General features: G+C 46.7%; 1 protein-coding gene and 1 long non-coding RNA gene across 5 annotated transcripts in view; one reads left to right on the top strand and one right to left on the bottom strand.

Moving 5' to 3' along the window:
• Positions 1-1,150: 1,150 nt before the first annotated feature.
• LOC141989247 (uncharacterized) lies at positions 1,151-7,100 on the bottom strand. The gene is made up of 3 exons (XR_012639945.1): positions 6,312-7,100; positions 2,540-2,693; positions 1,151-2,055 (listed from the first exon to the last, which is right to left on the bottom strand). It is a non-coding gene; the product is annotated as an uncharacterized LOC141989247 (long non-coding RNA).
• The window catches only part of SPINT1 (serine peptidase inhibitor, Kunitz type 1), a 30,192-nt gene continuing 20,620 nt past the window's right edge, over positions 6,023-15,594 (top strand). For 2 of the 4 annotated variants that reach the window (XM_074955684.1, XM_074955683.1), the window contains exon 1: positions 6,592-7,082. In XM_074955684.1, coding sequence (XP_074811785.1) covers positions 6,659-7,082 — 424 coding nt within the window. In that variant the 5' untranslated portion in view covers positions 6,592-6,658. Of the gene's footprint in view, positions 6,433-6,590; positions 7,083-15,594 lie in introns of those variants that run through there. The other 2 variants (XM_074955685.1, XM_074955686.1) reach the window with 2 other exon arrangements.

Raw genomic sequence — 15,594 nt, 5'->3', positions numbered from 1 at the left:
ATAAATAGCCTGGTTTAAAACAGGCTTAGGGTCTTCTTCCTGATCCAGCAAACAGACAGGATCCTGGTCCACACAGAGGGCTCCAGCTCTGATGAAAGGGTTGGAAAGACTGGGCCTCCTGCGTCCCCATAAGACTGTGTGCTTGTTCTGAGCTGAAGCTGTGAGGTACTTGAAATCACAAGGAAACCCCTTGGATGGGTTATGGAAGGACTGCTCCTGCCAAAGCAGCCCACGTTAGGGTTGGGTTATCTCTGGTAAGCTTATTTGTCTGCGTGTCAGTTTTTGTTTTCCATATGTTTGCTCCAAAGTGCTTTTTACCTTTAAGAATAAAATAGGCTGCTTAGAAAGACCTGTGTGGTAACTTGCTACTCTGGGCAGTCACACTGTTAATTGTCTCAGAAGAGAAAGCAAGCAGGAGTGGTTGGGCAACCTATCTCTCCTGGGAATAACACAGTGAAGGGAGGGAACTGTTCAACCTGGAGATAACAGATCTCAGAAGGGAGAGAGACTTGGGTCTCCAGCTAAGAGAGGTGAGGGTCAGGGGAGCCAGCAGCCTGAGAGCCAGTGCCCTTGCTGGACTACTGAGGGAAAATACAGGTGCAGCTGCCCTGAACTGTGACAGTAGCTTTGTCTGGACTGGCCTTGCCTTTAAGTACCTGGAACCCACTGGCTGGTTTTCAGGTCCAAATGTTGGTTTTGTCAGAGCTATGTTATTTCTAAGGAATCAACAGATTGAGGGAATCCTCTGCCTGCAGCCTATGTGATAATGGGTGGAATTTGTTATCCTGGGACAGCCAAAGGTAAATCCCAAACTGTACTCATCCAGAATGGATTCTGTTGCTGCCTGCCTGGGAGAGCTGTTGTCTTAAAACCTACCTAGTAGATCAGGTTGTTGCTCCCCCACCCTCCCAAAATAATAATGAAATACAAATTCTTTCCTTATCGCAGTGATTCTTAATCTTTACTGCAGCCTGCACCTCTTTGGTTCTCAAAATATGTTCTCGCACCCCTTATCAAAAATCGTTGAAGTAGGTCAGTTCTTTAAACCTAGATGTATTTTTTGTTTGTATATTACAGTAATCATTAAAAAATGTATAATGTTAATAAATACATAGGTTTGATGAAACAAAGTAATTGTACTTACGTGCCTGTGCTTAATTTGTGTTTTCAATGATGTACCTTCTAAAAAAAATCTGGCATGTCTCGCATCCCCAGAAAGGGCATCTTGCACCCCCAGGGGGTGTGTGCACCCCAGGTTAAGAACCACTGCCTTATTGTATGGTAGCTGAGCTGGATGGGGCAGAAAAAGGAAGAGGTCATCTCCATTTGTAGACTAACTGCTAAAATCTTTAACTCTCACTGAAATTGGGAAGAATTCTTGAAAGCCTGGAAAATATTCAGTGAAGAGGCACTTTTCACTCTTAGTGTGTCATTGTTTTTATTTCAAAGATCCCATGTTATAACTCCTGCTCCAGAATTATAAGGTCAGCTCTCTAACTCCTTTAAATTCTTCAATCCAGTGCCAAAGAAAAATATTCCAAGATCAAAAAGAGAGAGTTACATCAGAACAGGATCTGAACTTTCAATAGAAGAGATTCATGCTGTTTTTAGGGAAGATTCTTTCTACCTAGGGATGGAAGCATAATTATTTCTCTCTGTTCTGGAGATGTGTACATTTCAATCGTCTCTCTCTCTCTCCCTCCTTCTTGTGTTGACCAAGTGTGGATTCATTCTTGGTTACAGGCTGTACTTGCTGCTCAGATCTTTGCTGGGCATGGCAAAGGAGTTAGGTTAAAGGACTTTTCTTTTGTAGACACAGTTCAGCACGATCGTCAACGGTGAGCATTCCAAATCTTGAGCTTGGCTTACAAATCATGAGATTTTTTTAAAACTGGGTTATTATTTGCCTTCTGGTTTTGAGCCTTTAGGGCTCACTCAGTTCACATATTCAAGCTTTTCTCTGCAATCATAAGGACTATAAACTTACTCTCCACTCTCTTTTATAAATGAAAGCTGAGATTCTCACATGATCACTTGCTTCCAGGAACTGGAAGCCTGATAAGAAAAAAATAAACAAACACAAATCGCACAAGACTCACAGTAAGATGACACAAGTTGGTAATAGCAGATCACAGGTACAGTATCTGCCCTCTCCACAGTAACAATCATTGGGAGCTGAAGCACAAAAAGATCCCAGGGATTCTGTGGAGTAGCTGCAGTGTGTAAGGTACGGCAGCAGAGGCCAAAGGTCATCCTCCATTCTGGAAGGAGGGGCAGTCAGCACTAGGCTGTGTTTAGTTATGTAATATTTCCATAAATATAACATGCGTTAATTACAAGTGCTCTGTGTTCTCATAAAGAGAACGCTGATTTTTAATAAAGGCTCTGGAGGCGATCCTGGCCATTACAGGCCACTAAGCCTAACTTCAGTACCAGGCAAATTGATTGAAACTATAGTAAAGAATAGAATTATCAGACACATAGATGAATATGATATGTTGGGGAAGAGACAACACAGCTTTCATAAAGGGAATCATACCTCACCAATCTATTAAATTCTTGGAAGGAGTCAACATGATCGACAAGGGTGCTCCAGTGGATACAGTATCCTTTGACAATGTCCCACACCAAAGGCTCTTAAGCAAACTAAGCAGTCATGGGATAAGAGGGAAGGTCCTCTCATGGATCAGTAACTGGTTAAAAGATAAGAAACAAAGGGTAGGAATACATGGTAAGTTTTCACAATGGAGAGAGGCAAATAGCAGGGTTCCCCAAGGAGCTGTATTGGGGCCTGTGCTGTTCAACATATTCATAAATGATCTAGAAAAGGGGGTGAACAATGAGGTGGCAAAATTTGCATATGATACAAAATTACTCAAGATAGTTAAGTCCAAAGCTGACTGCAGAGAGTTACAAAGAGATCTCACTAAAGTGGATGAGTGGGAACAAAATGGCAGATGAAATTCAATATTGATAGAGGCAAAGTAATGCACACTGGAAAACATAATCCCAACTATATATACAAAACGATGGGTCTAAATTAGCTGTTACCACTCAAGAAAGATCTTGAGTCATCATGGATAGTTCTCTGAAAACATCTGCTCAATGTACAGCAGCAGCCAAAAAAGTGAACAGAATATTAGGAACGATTAGGAAAAGGACAGACAATAAGAGAGAACACAACATCATGCCGCTATATAAATCCATGGTACACCCACATACCTTGTATACTGCGTACAGTTTTGGTCACTTCATCTCAAAAAAAGATGTATTAGAATTGGAAAAAGTACAGTTGGGGGGAAAATGATGAGGGGTATGGAACAGCTTGAGGAGAGATTAAAAAGACTGGGACTGTTTAGTTTAGAAAAGAGATGACTAAGGGGGGATATGATCGAGGTCTATAAAACCATGAATGATGTGGAAAAAGTGAATAGGGAAGTGTTATTTACCCTTTACATAATACAAGAACCAGGGGTCACCCAATGAAATTAATAGGCAACAGCATTAAAACAAATAGAAGGAAGTACTTCTTCACACAACACACAGTCAACCTGTGTAACTCATTGCCAGAGAATGAATGTTGTGAAGGCCAAAAATATAACTGGGTTCAAAAAAGAATTAGATAACTTCACACAGGATAAGTCCATCAGTGGCTGTTAGCCAAGATGGTCAGGGACGCAACCCCAAGCTCTGGGTGTCCCTAAACCTCCAACTGCCAGAAGCAGGGACTGGATGACAGGGGATGGATCGCTTGATAGCTGCCCTGTTCTGTTCTGTTCATTCCCTCAGAACCATCTGGATTTAGCCACTGTCAGAAGATAGGATACTGAGCTCGATGGCCCATTGGTCTGACCCAGTATGGCCATACTTATGCTCTTATGAACAACGCAGGGATAAGGGCAGAGGACTAACAGCAGGTGAGGGGTTTTAGGCACGTTCTACAGGATGCGATGGTGCCCAGCCTATAATACACTGTACTGAGACTCCAGTTACCAGCCTGTAGGACAGACGTGGGCAAACTATGGCCTGAGGGCCACATCCGGTCCGCAGGACCGTCCTGCCTGGCCCTTGAGCTCCCAGCAGGGGAGGCTAGCCCCCAGCACCTCCCCTGCTGTCTCCCCTCCCTCGCAGATACGCCGCTGCACCGCCAGCACTCTGGGCAGCAGGGCTGTGAGCTCCTGCAGGGCAGTGCGGCAGCATGTCTGGCTCCAGCCAAGCAGCGCGGCTGCCAGACATACTGCTCTGAGTGGCACGATAAGGGGACCGGGGGTTTGGATAAGGGGCAGGGGGTCCCTGGGGGTAGTCAGGGGACAGGGGCGGTTGGATGGGGCGGATGTTCTGGGGGGACGGTCAGGGGACGGGGAACGGGGGTGGGTTGGATAAGCATGGGAGTCCCGGGGGGCTGTCGGGGTGGGGCAGTCAGGGGACAGGGAGGGTTGGATAGGGGGTGGGGTCCTGTGCGGCCTGTCAGGGGGCAGGGGCGTGGATAGGGGTTGGGGCACTCAGGGGACAGGGAGGGTTGGATGGGGTTGGGGTCCCGGGGGAGAGGTTAGGGTTGGGGGAGGTCTCAGGAGGGGGCGGTCAGGGGACAAGGTCGGGGTTGGATGGGTCAGTGGTTCTAAGGGGGCAGTTGGGGGCGGGAAGTGGGAGGGGTTGGGGGCAAGGCTGTTTGGGGAAGCACAGCCTTCCCTACCGGGCCCTCCACAAAGTTTTGCAACCCCGATGTGGTCCTCGGGCCAAAAAGTTTGCCCACCCCTGCCATAGGAAGAAGAAGAATTAAGCTTGGATCCACAAACACAAGCAGAAGTACAGAAAATATATCAAATTATATCTGTCAAGCTGCAGTATGCAGTTCTCACACCCCGAAGGTTCCAGCACATTTGCGTAAAGAGGAAACAGACACCACGGATGTATCTGAGACTGAACTATTCTGTATTTTAAAGGAGAGCAGTGATTACACACCTGACAACACCTGAAAGCTATTAGAGACATTTGGGGAAAAGAACTGATGCACACCTTTTAACTCCATTGAAGTACACCTGGTGGAGAGAGCTTTTGGGAGAAACAGAGGGAAACTAGTCAATATTTTGCTTATAAAATACAAACTGACCAAAATAACAATAATTATTATTAATAATAATATTCTAATGGCTAATTGCTGACACTGTACAACAGTGGTTCTCAACCAGGAGTACACACATACCCCTGGGAATACAGAGGTCTTCCAGGGGATACCTCAACTCATCTAGATAGTTGCCTAGTTTTACAACAGGCTACATAAAAAGCACTAGCAAAGTCAGTACAAACTAAAATTTTATACAGACAACAACTTGTTTATATTGGTCTATATACTATAAACTGAAATGTAAGTACAATATTTATATTCCAATGATTTATTTTAGAAGTATATGGTAAAATTGAGAGAGTAAGCAATTTTTCAGTAATGCGCTGTGACACTTTTGTATTTTTATGTCTGATTTTGTAAGCAAGTAGTTTTTAACTGAGGCGAAACTTGGGGTTATACAAGACAAATCAGACTCTTGAAAGGGGTACAGTAGACTGGAAAGGGTGAGAACCACTGCTGTACAACACGCACATAAAGACAGTTGAGTTTACAATCTAATAGAGACTTCAAGCAGGCATGGAAATAACACACCCACGCACACAAGTGCTTTACAGCAAGTGGCAAATGATAATCGTTGTCCCTGGGGAGGGAAACAGAACTGCAGCACTACTGCCTTCTCCCCCATCTCAAGGTGGTCTACCCCTGTAGGAATCAGGAGGAGAGCAGTGCAAGCTGCTTGGAAGTCTCCCCACCATGCAGGTCTCTCAGTTGGAGTGTGCGGTCTGTTGCTTTTTGCTCAGCAGATCCCTCCTCCTTTGAAGAAGTGAAAGACTCTTAGCAGCCTCTTCTCTCCCCTTCTCCTCCCTCTTGTCTAGTTAGTCAGGTATAGAGGGGAGTGACTTGATTTTTTTTTTTTTCCCCTCTCAGGGAGTTGGGTTTCACTTCCTGCACCCGGATCTCCTCCTTTGTCTTTTCCTGCCTGTCTGCTCCTGAAGGGCACACCTAAGGTGCAGGCAGAGAAGGGGTTAAAGGTGGATGTGCTCAGAGGAAAGGGAAACACCCTACGCTACTAGGCTCTGAGTCAGTTTCACCTGAAACTCTACAGGTGGTGGTGGTGGTGAAGAGAAAAACAGAGAACAGGCACACGGAGTAGCTACCAGAGGGGGGGGAAAGGGAAGCGGGACCCATGCAGCAGGGAGAGGGGAAAGTCAGACAAAGCGGTAGGAACCTGGGCTGGAGGCCTCACCTCAGCTACTAAGCAGGCAGAGGACTGGGCTGTATTCAACAAAGAAGAATCCGGAGGCGTCACACCTCCACCTAGAACCTAGTGTCGGAGCAGAACATCCGGGTCCGTGGCGCTTGGGAAGGTAGGTTTTATATTAATGATGCTTCGTTAATAAGTTAAATGGGGCCACAAGGAACGGAAAACTGAGGGGGAAGGAGGGCTGAAATATGACCCCGCTCCTCCTAAAGGGCCCGGCAGAGAAACGGTTACTTTGTCAGCCTTTTAACTTGTCTTCTCTCACCTCCTCTCCTCCCGCGCCACCCAGGAAGAGCAGAGCTTGGAGACGGAGAGAAAAGACCCGCGTTAAGATGGCCAGCGGCAGAGCCCTGCTCCAGGCTGGCCTCCTGATCCAGCTGCTGACGGCTGCCGTTCTGGGGCAGGAGGGAGCGTCCTTTGGCGAAACCTGCCTGGCCGATTTCACTGCAGGGATGCCTGAGTTCGTGCTGGACAGCGATGCCTCGGTGAAGAACGGGGCCACCTTCCTGTCCTCCCCCCGGGTTCATCGGGGCAAGGACTGCGTGCGGGCCTGCTGTAAGCAGCCTGCTTGCAACCTGGCCCTGGTGCAGCAGGACCCACACGGGGAGGAAGACCGCATCCAAGCCTGCTTCCTCCTGGACTGCCTCTACGAGCAAGCTTTCGTCTGCAAGTTTGCCAGGAAGGTGGGCTTCCTCAATTACGTCAGGAGGGAAGTGTACGATGCCTACGTGGACGTGCGGGAGCAAGGATCTGGTGGTGAGCAGACACAACGAGCCTGTGATTGAATTTGCGGCTGGGTGTGTTCATTTAAATCTGTCTGGGGCCTCCTCTCCTCCTTCCATTGTAAACGGGGTGGCTGCGTTGTCAAATAGTCGGAGTAAGGGTCTGAGAGTTAAGGCTCTGCCGCTGGTTCGCTCCACAACGTCAATCAGATGCCTTAAACTCTGTGCCTCAGTTTACCCAGGGAGGAGAGATGGGGTAATACAGTACTTCTCTGAAGGGGCTCAATAACTGAGTGCCAAACATGGTCTTGATGTGGTACAAAAATAGAGTAAGATGTGGTCCTTCCCACAAGGAATTTAGAATAGAAACTTGAAATCACATTAAATCTAAATATTGTAATGTTTTTAGCCATGGTTCACTAATAGCTGAATTGTGAAGGGGCTGGAGGCAGTGAGGAGGTTCTCTGGTATGGAATCTATTTCCCCTCTTGGAGTGCTAAAGTCTGGATCCGCTTGGGTGGCAAGGCCTTTCTGTTTTGCTAGGCTTTTGGTGGGCAGGAGTGAATTAGTATTTGGATGGGTTGAGTTTTTTGAATGGATTTCAGGGAGTCTTTTATTTGGATTTTTGGATCCTAACTGTTTAAGTGAAAATTTTATAAAGGTTGCATCTCTGTATAGGGCACTGGATGGGAAGCACTTTCATAAAGTAAAATCACCTGTAATTAACCTCTTGTAAAGCATTTTGAAGTCTTCAGCTGAAAGGTACTATAGACATGCAAAGTATTAAGATATATAGCTATGGGTCTGGCACCTCTTTTTCTCCTCCTCACCCCCCCAAATGTCTTACAGTACTGGAGCCTGTTTCATAGTTGGATCAGATCTCTGGTCATGTACTGGCTTTTTGAATCTATGGGGTTCGGACCCAACAAGTTGGTAGGTTACAAGAGGCTGTTCTGAGGTTATTTGAATATGCTGATCTTCCTTTTCTCCCCTCCCAAAACAGCTGTGGGTTGGAGCGGGTGGCTCTATTAAGAGTACCAGCTTCTAAGGACACCAGTGTGTCAGGTGTATGGGCAGATAGTCATAGGCTCTCCTAGGTGAGTTGAGAGGTCTCTGATGCCATGATTTCTACTGGAAGTTGCAAGAATACCAAAAAGACCCCATGTGTGCTGGAAACATAAGTTCAAGAGCAGGGAAAAGTGGAATTGATTAGTTCTGCTATCTACAGAAGACAACACAGAGGAGGGAATTCAAGAGGGTGTAGCTACCCAAACAACTCCTAGTAATCCTCCCCTGCTGACTCTTGAATGTTACTGCCTCTCACTGCTTCTCTCACACCACTGCTAGGATGTGTATCTCCTCTCATTGTAATATGTCTCTTGTTCATCTCTGCTTGATCTCTCCTATGCCTTGATTGTAGGCTGAGGTCTTTCCTTCTCAAAAACAAAGATGAGTTAAACCTGTTACTCTGTAACCAGTATCCTACAAACCAAGGTGTGGGGCACAGACATTAATCTTAACTAACTTGTAAATGCTATGTTCTTCCCTTTTCCCTCTGCACTTAAGTCTTGTTGGTTCAACAAATTTATCCCAAAATAAGCAATGCCAGAAGCCTCCCTCTGTGGTAGTTCAGAAATCACAGAACAATGCATTCTGGGATCTCTAGTACTTCCTGTGGCACTGGAAAGAAACTTATGAGAGGGGAGAAAAACGTTGAAAGATTCTGTTGGGAATGCCACCCAAAACCTGCTTAATAGGGCGTTCAGCTCCTCTCTCATGCTGGATTTTACACCACGTGGCTGCTGGAAAGACTTCATTCCATCCAACTTCCCCTGTCTTAATTTCCTACTTGTACAGTACTTGTGACAACATAACCATAGCACAGAAACCAGGAAGTTTGCAGTCCCTATTTTCTCAGCATCCTAGTGAGACAACTTTGTTAAACTACAATGCTGATGACACTCTTGGGGGGAAAGCATGTTTTCCTACTCTTAAACAAGTTTTAACTGGCAGCAAAATCTTTGCAGTTTAACTTAGGTGAAACAGAAGGGTTGCTGAGAAGAGACACAGGATGATTACTGACAAACATTCCAAGCCTGAGAAGAGGGGTGAAAAATAAAGGATGACCAATCAAACTATATTAGATGGTCCCTAGTTTACAGTAGGATTGTTTAGACATTCTAGAACTTTTGGTTTAGAGCCAAAAAATACTACACAGTATGATGACATAACTAGGTCATCAGAAGAGGAATTCAGCATAGAATAAAGGTCTTGTTTTAGCAGGAGAGGTGAGTGCATCACTTCCGCTGCATGGGCGAGAGAAGCAAGATTGCAAGGGTGTATTTCCAGGACAGCAGATTGCCTCTAGTCAATGGCTGCACCTAGCTGGTGCTGAAAAGGGAATTAGTAATGTTTCCTTTTAAGACCTTTTCGAGGAGCTATCATAGTATTACTACTTATATAATATTAGGGTGGCCAGGTTTTCGACAGGACCCCTGGTCGAAAATGCACCCTGCTGGCTTCGGGCTGTTAAAAGTCTGGTCGGTGGCACAGCAGGGCTAAGGCAGGTTGCCTGCCTGCCTGCCCTGGCTCTGTGCAGCTCCCGGCAGCATATGGCATGTCCGGCTCCTAGGTGCAGGGGCGATCAGGGAAGCTCTGTGCACTGCATTCCCCCCACCCCTCAGGGCTGGCTCTGCAGCTCCCATTGGCTGGCGCTTGTGGGAACGGGCAGTGCACAGAGCACCCTGGCCCCTCCACCTGGGGGCCGCAGGGACATGCCAGCTGCTTTTGGGAGCTACACAGAGCCAGGGCAGGCAGAGAGCCTGCCTTAGCCCAGCTGTGCCGCTGACCGGGAGCTGCGGAGGTAAGTGCTGCCCAGCTGGAGACTGCGCTCCGATCTCCCTCCTGCATCCCAATCCCCTGCCCCAGGTTGGAACCCTGTCCTGCACCCTAACTCCCTTCCAGAGCCTGCACTCCCTCCCTCACCTTGACTCCCCTGCCCCACCCCTGGGCCCCCTCCCGCACCTTAACTCCCTCCCAGAGCCTGCACCCCCTCCCGCATCCAACCCCCTGCTCCAACCCTGAGCCCCCTCCTGCACCCCAAACCCCTCATCCCCACCTCAGAGCCCACACACCCTGCCCCAGCCCTGAGTCTGCTCCTGCACTCCGAACCCCTCGGCACCAGCTCAGAGCACCCTCCTGCACCCCAAGCCCCTTATCATTGGCCTCACCCCGGAGCCTGCACCCCCCAGCCAGAGCCCTCACCCCATCCCACACCCCAACCCCCTGTCCCAGCCCAGTGAAACTGAGTGAGGATTTGGGAGAGCCAGCAGCGGGGAGAGGGGGAATGGAGTGAGTGGGGATGGGGCCTCAGAGAAGGGGTGGGGCTGTTCAGTTTTGTGCTATTAGAAAGTTCGCAATCCTAAATAATACTGACATTACGTGGTTTAGTCTTGCAGTAGAGTCTAGACAGACCATACAGTCTTCACAAGTTGTACTACAGTTGTTATGCTAGAGCTCCAGGATGCAGCACTGTTTGAGACTACACTGGGGTGGGCAAACTTTTTGGCCCAAGGGCCACATTGGGGTTCCAAATCTGCATGGAGGGCCGGGTAGGGAAGGCTGTGCTTCCTCAAACAGCCTGGCCCCTCCCCCCTATCTGCCCCCTCCCACTTCCTGCCCCCTGACTGCCCCCCTCAGAACTCCCAACCTGTCCAACCCCCCCTGCTCCTTGTCACCTGACTGCCCCCTCCCAGGACCCCCCGCCCCTAACCCCCCCCGGCCTCCACCCCCTATCCAACCCCCCCGATCCTTGTCCCCTGACTGCTCTGACCCCTATCCACACCCCCATCCCCTGACCACGTTTCCCCCCCCCCGAACCTCCACCCCATCCACCGCCCCCTGCTCCCTGTCCCCTGACTGCCCCCCAGGACCTCCTGCCCCTTATCCAATGCCCCGTGCCCTTACCATGCTGCTCAGAGCAGCAGGACTGGCAGCTGCGCCGCCCGGCAGGAGCTCGCAGCCCCGCCAGCTGAGGCTGCTGGGGAGAGGGAACAGCAGGGGAGGGGCCAGGGGCTAGCCTCCCCGGCTGGGATCTCAGGCGCCGAGCAGGACAGTCCCGCGGGCCGTAGTTTGCCCACCTCTGGCCTACGCACTATTGCCAAAACCCAAGCATTTAAAATCATGAGTCAGGCCCTAATAAAATCAGGAGACTGATGTAAAAATCATGAGATTTTAAAAATATATTTGGGGCTCTCTCTGGCTTCTGGATTCCGAGCCTTTACTAAACACTTGGGTTGTGTTTTCCTAGTCATTTTTTTTTCCCCCCTGCAATAATGAAGGCTAGAAACTTTTCAAAATGAAAGCTGCATTTCTCCTGCCATCTTGTGATTCCAGCAGCGGGGGCTTTTAGAAAAAATACCCAACTCCTGAAACTCAGGATAAAATTGCAAGAGTGGGGAACACTGAGTCTAAAATATAACTTTGGGGTCTCCTCTAAGAGTGTGTTCACTGTGCTAGGGGGATGCTCTGATTTAACTGGGTCCCCTATCAAGGCAACAATCATCATCTGCTCCCTCCGACACACAGGCTAATTGCTCTCCTGAGTCTCTGGTCATATTATTATACTTGAAGGCACAGCATGTGTTCCTCTGCCATTTCAAGCACAAACTTTGTTCTAAGGCTTCTCTCTGGCTCTCAAGGCAGGGCTCACTGTGATTTTTACTAGCAATAGCGTGCAAAGTTTAAGACTACAGAGGTTTATTCTGGATCTAGGCAAACCAGTTTGGGAGTGGAAAATAACTTCCCTGAACCTTTACCCATTTCTAGAACTGAATCTTTTGTTAATATTGTGAAATACTTGGTTACACTTGATTTGCCTCCAGTTTGTGGCTCATGACTGTTAACCTGCAGGACTCTGGAAATGCATGTTCTCACCAAATTTCCAACCCAGATTTGCAGATTCAAGGTGCAGCTATGTAGCCAAACTGTAGGCTACTTCTCTGAGCTGACACCCAGCCCAAATGCTCTGGACTAGCTTCCATTTTGTAATAAATGTAGCACAGCTATGCCTCTTGAACAGGGCCCTCTCTCCTGCCTTTAGTGAATAACCCGATGTGAGATACATCATGTTCCCCTAATGGAGTCTGCTGGCTTCTACAAGCCAGACTGCTCATTAAGCCTGTTGCCTAAGGCATTTTTTGTTTTTTTTCAGCTGAAAGAGCCCCTGCATCAGGTGGGGCGGCTGCTCTATAATTAAAGGTGCAGTACACAGATGCTTGACCTCTACACACACTTGCTTGGTCACTATTGATTGACCATGCTGGGAGCAGTGAGCATGTATCTGACTGAGGGTAAAACTTGGTGCTGCGTGTTTTAAGACTCAAACCAAGCTAGCAAATTGATCCCAAATTTAATGAAACCAGCAAAAACAAAGATCAGCAGAAGAACCTTCCCCTGGGAATCCCCTCTATGCTTCAAGGAAATAATGTTTGCCTCTCATAAACCCTGAGCGGTGTGGCAAGCTGCTTTATTCTAAAGCAGTGACCCTTGAGAAACACTTCAGTTGGATTCAGAGTAACAGCCGTGTTAGTCTGTTTTCACAAAAAGAAAAGGAGTACTTGTGGCACCTTAGAGACTAACCAATTTATTTGAGCATAAGCTTTTGTGAGCTACAGCTCACTTCATCGGATGCTTTCAGTTTTCTTTTTACTTACTTCAGTTGGCGTGAACAAGGCGGAAGCACCGGGAGTCCTGTTGGGTTGCTCCCATGGTTATAATGAGATTGGCTTGAACTGCAGTGAGCACCCTTTTAAAAACCCTTATGGAAAAATCCTTAATACGTTATTACAGAATGAGAACCTTTCTTCAGAACTTTTAAACCAACTTTTATAATGCTTCTATAGCAGGGATTGTTCTCTGTTAAATTATGTACTTTTTGTAATAACTCTGTAGCTCACGAAAGCTTATGCTCAAATAAATTTGTTAGTCTCTAAGGTGCCACAAGTACTCCTTTTCTTTTTGCGGTCTGTAGGAGGTATTCCTGAGAGATTGCTTCCAAACAAGGAAATACTGCATTTTCCCCTCTCGCCCACTCATTTTGATTTGTATTCCCCCACCTCCTTCAGAAGCATTTTTTTTCCTTAGTGAAATTCAACTCCCTTCTACCTGGCAACCACAATGTTCCCATTCATGACATTGGCTTGTTACTGTGAAGAGAGAAACACTCTCAGGAAATTATTTGCTTCTGAATACCTTCCTTGGGGAAGTGATGAAAGAGCAGTGTACTTTGTATGGGGAGTGTTTGTTTAGCAGTGGTACACAACTTCATTGTTGGTCCCTGCCTGGTTATGTGTATAAAACTACCTTGCTAATCTGTTTTTTCAGCATGTTTGTTTGGGTAGCATTTGACTCTTAAGATTTCTAGTGGGAAAACTTCCTAATTCTGATCAGTGCAGATTTCAAATCGTTTTCAGGTATCTTTCTAAATATTGCTTTATGATCTCAGTATTGCCAGTCTCTCACTTTCAGAAATCATGAGACTGGCTTAAAAAGCATGAGATTAAAAAAAATCAAAAGATTTTGAGTCATTTTTATTTTCTTTTTGCTTTTTTTGCCTTTTTTTTTTCCCCCTTCAAGCTTTTCTCTGAAATTATAAGGCTAGAAACTTTTTAATATTATTTTAATGAAAGCTGAGATTCTCACATAACTGCATGACTCCAGGGGGCTGGGCCTTTTGGAAAAACATCAGGTATCATGAGACTCATGATAAAATCATGAAAGTTAACAACAGCTTTAATCACTTGTTTATGTACCTTTTTCTGAAACTTTCTATACTCAAAAGCACTAAAAATTCCAGCAGTTTTCCTTTTTAATGGAGACTTTTCGAAGTACCAAAGTACAAGTAAGTACCAAATTCTCTTAACTTTGTGGAGTTCTGTTTGCTGATGGGTTCACATAGGAAAATTACCTTCCAAAAGACACTTCCTGTTGCTGATGATTGTCCCTGTCCAGGGAGCATTTGGTTGTAAAGATTAGCTGTAAAATGATTTCAAAGCAAACACAAATTCTAGAGGTAAGAGAGAATTTCACCCAGCTGCAGGTGAAGAATGTTACAGCTTGTGCAAGTGCCAGTTAGAGCCAGTACCTACTCGAATGACCTGGGCTGACAGTAAGGGTTCTCTCTAAATAAATAAAAAAACCCGTTGTTTGTTTTGTTTTTTTGTTTGTTTTTTTTTCCTGAAGGTGTTGAGTAGTCACAAGTCCAGTTGAGATCCATGGAGGAAAGAAGAGGATTCTCAGCACTCTGAAAACCAGACCCTGAATGTCTGGTAAAACGCCTTCTCTCCTTGTTAGAGACTTTGCTTGTGTGCAAGTGATTGGCCTTTTTTTTTTTTTTTTTTTTTTTAATGGGGATGACGAGATGGTGATGGAGGGACTGGCTGAATCATAGAGATGGAATCTAGAACTGAACTGACCTGTTAGTCAGGGTGACTCAAAGAGGAGAAAGTGCTGCTGCTCTACCCAGAATCCTGGGGGAGCTGGATGTAAGTGCTAAACTGATCTGCAGTGAAATATTTGGCATGTGAATGGCCTTCATTAGATTTCTTGGAAGCCATGCTGTCCCTGGCAAATGCAAAGCCCAAATGGCTGTGCAGGTAAAATGAATCCTTCCTCTTCCCTGCCCTGCCAACAAACCAAACTCTGACAACTCATCAAATAGCAGCTGGAGCCTCCTGTCTATCCCTACTCAGGCCTTTGATCCACAGAGTGGCAGATCTCCCTGCAGTGCCTTTGCCATGCCAATGTGCCTCTCCTTCCAAGGGGAGATCTCCTCGTGCAGCCCCCTGCCCGCCTCAGCCTGTGAAATGGCCCCACAGCATTGCCACAGTGATTAGGGCTTCTGTTCATATGGTGGGAGTTCAGTACCTGGCCTGAGTGTTACACTCTGGGTGTCTGGGCACTACACTGAGTGCCTTTAACCTGTCTGTTTTATAAGTACCAGCACATGCTTTTCCGGAGGTCATTTAAGGCTCTCATTAATTGTGGAGACATGTAGAAATGTCAGCTGAAAATACCTTGACGTGTTGAAAGTTCATAGCCCGTTGCCATGGATATAGTCCAGTCGGACTGGTCTCATCCTAATAGTTACTGATAGGTGTGTCATGGTGTCAACCAGACCTTTATGTTGACAGGGGAGGTGGTGGGAAATAGTCTTCAAAATAAGTGTGTCCCATTAATGCGGTGTACATGGGAGGGCTGGCAGTGACATGCCTCTTATTCAGTAGCTTTAATTGCTGTGTGCAGGAAGGGACTGGAAGGGACCTCGAGAGTCATCTAGTCCAGTCCCCTGCACTCATGGCAGGACTAAGTATTATCTAGACCATCCCTGATAGGTGTTTGGGGATTCTCTTAAAAATCCCCAATGATGGAGATTCCACATCCTCGCTAGGCAATTTATTCCAGTGCTTAACCACTCTGACAGTTAGGAAGTTTTTCGTAATGTCCAACCTAAACCACCCTTGCTGCAATTTAAGCCCATTGCTTCT

This window comes from Natator depressus, chromosome 6 (assembly GCF_965152275.1).
Source record: "Natator depressus isolate rNatDep1 chromosome 6, rNatDep2.hap1, whole genome shotgun sequence".
Lineage (NCBI taxonomy): Eukaryota > Metazoa > Chordata > Testudines > Cheloniidae > Natator > Natator depressus.
This window is presented reverse-complemented; position numbering and strand designations above follow the sequence as displayed.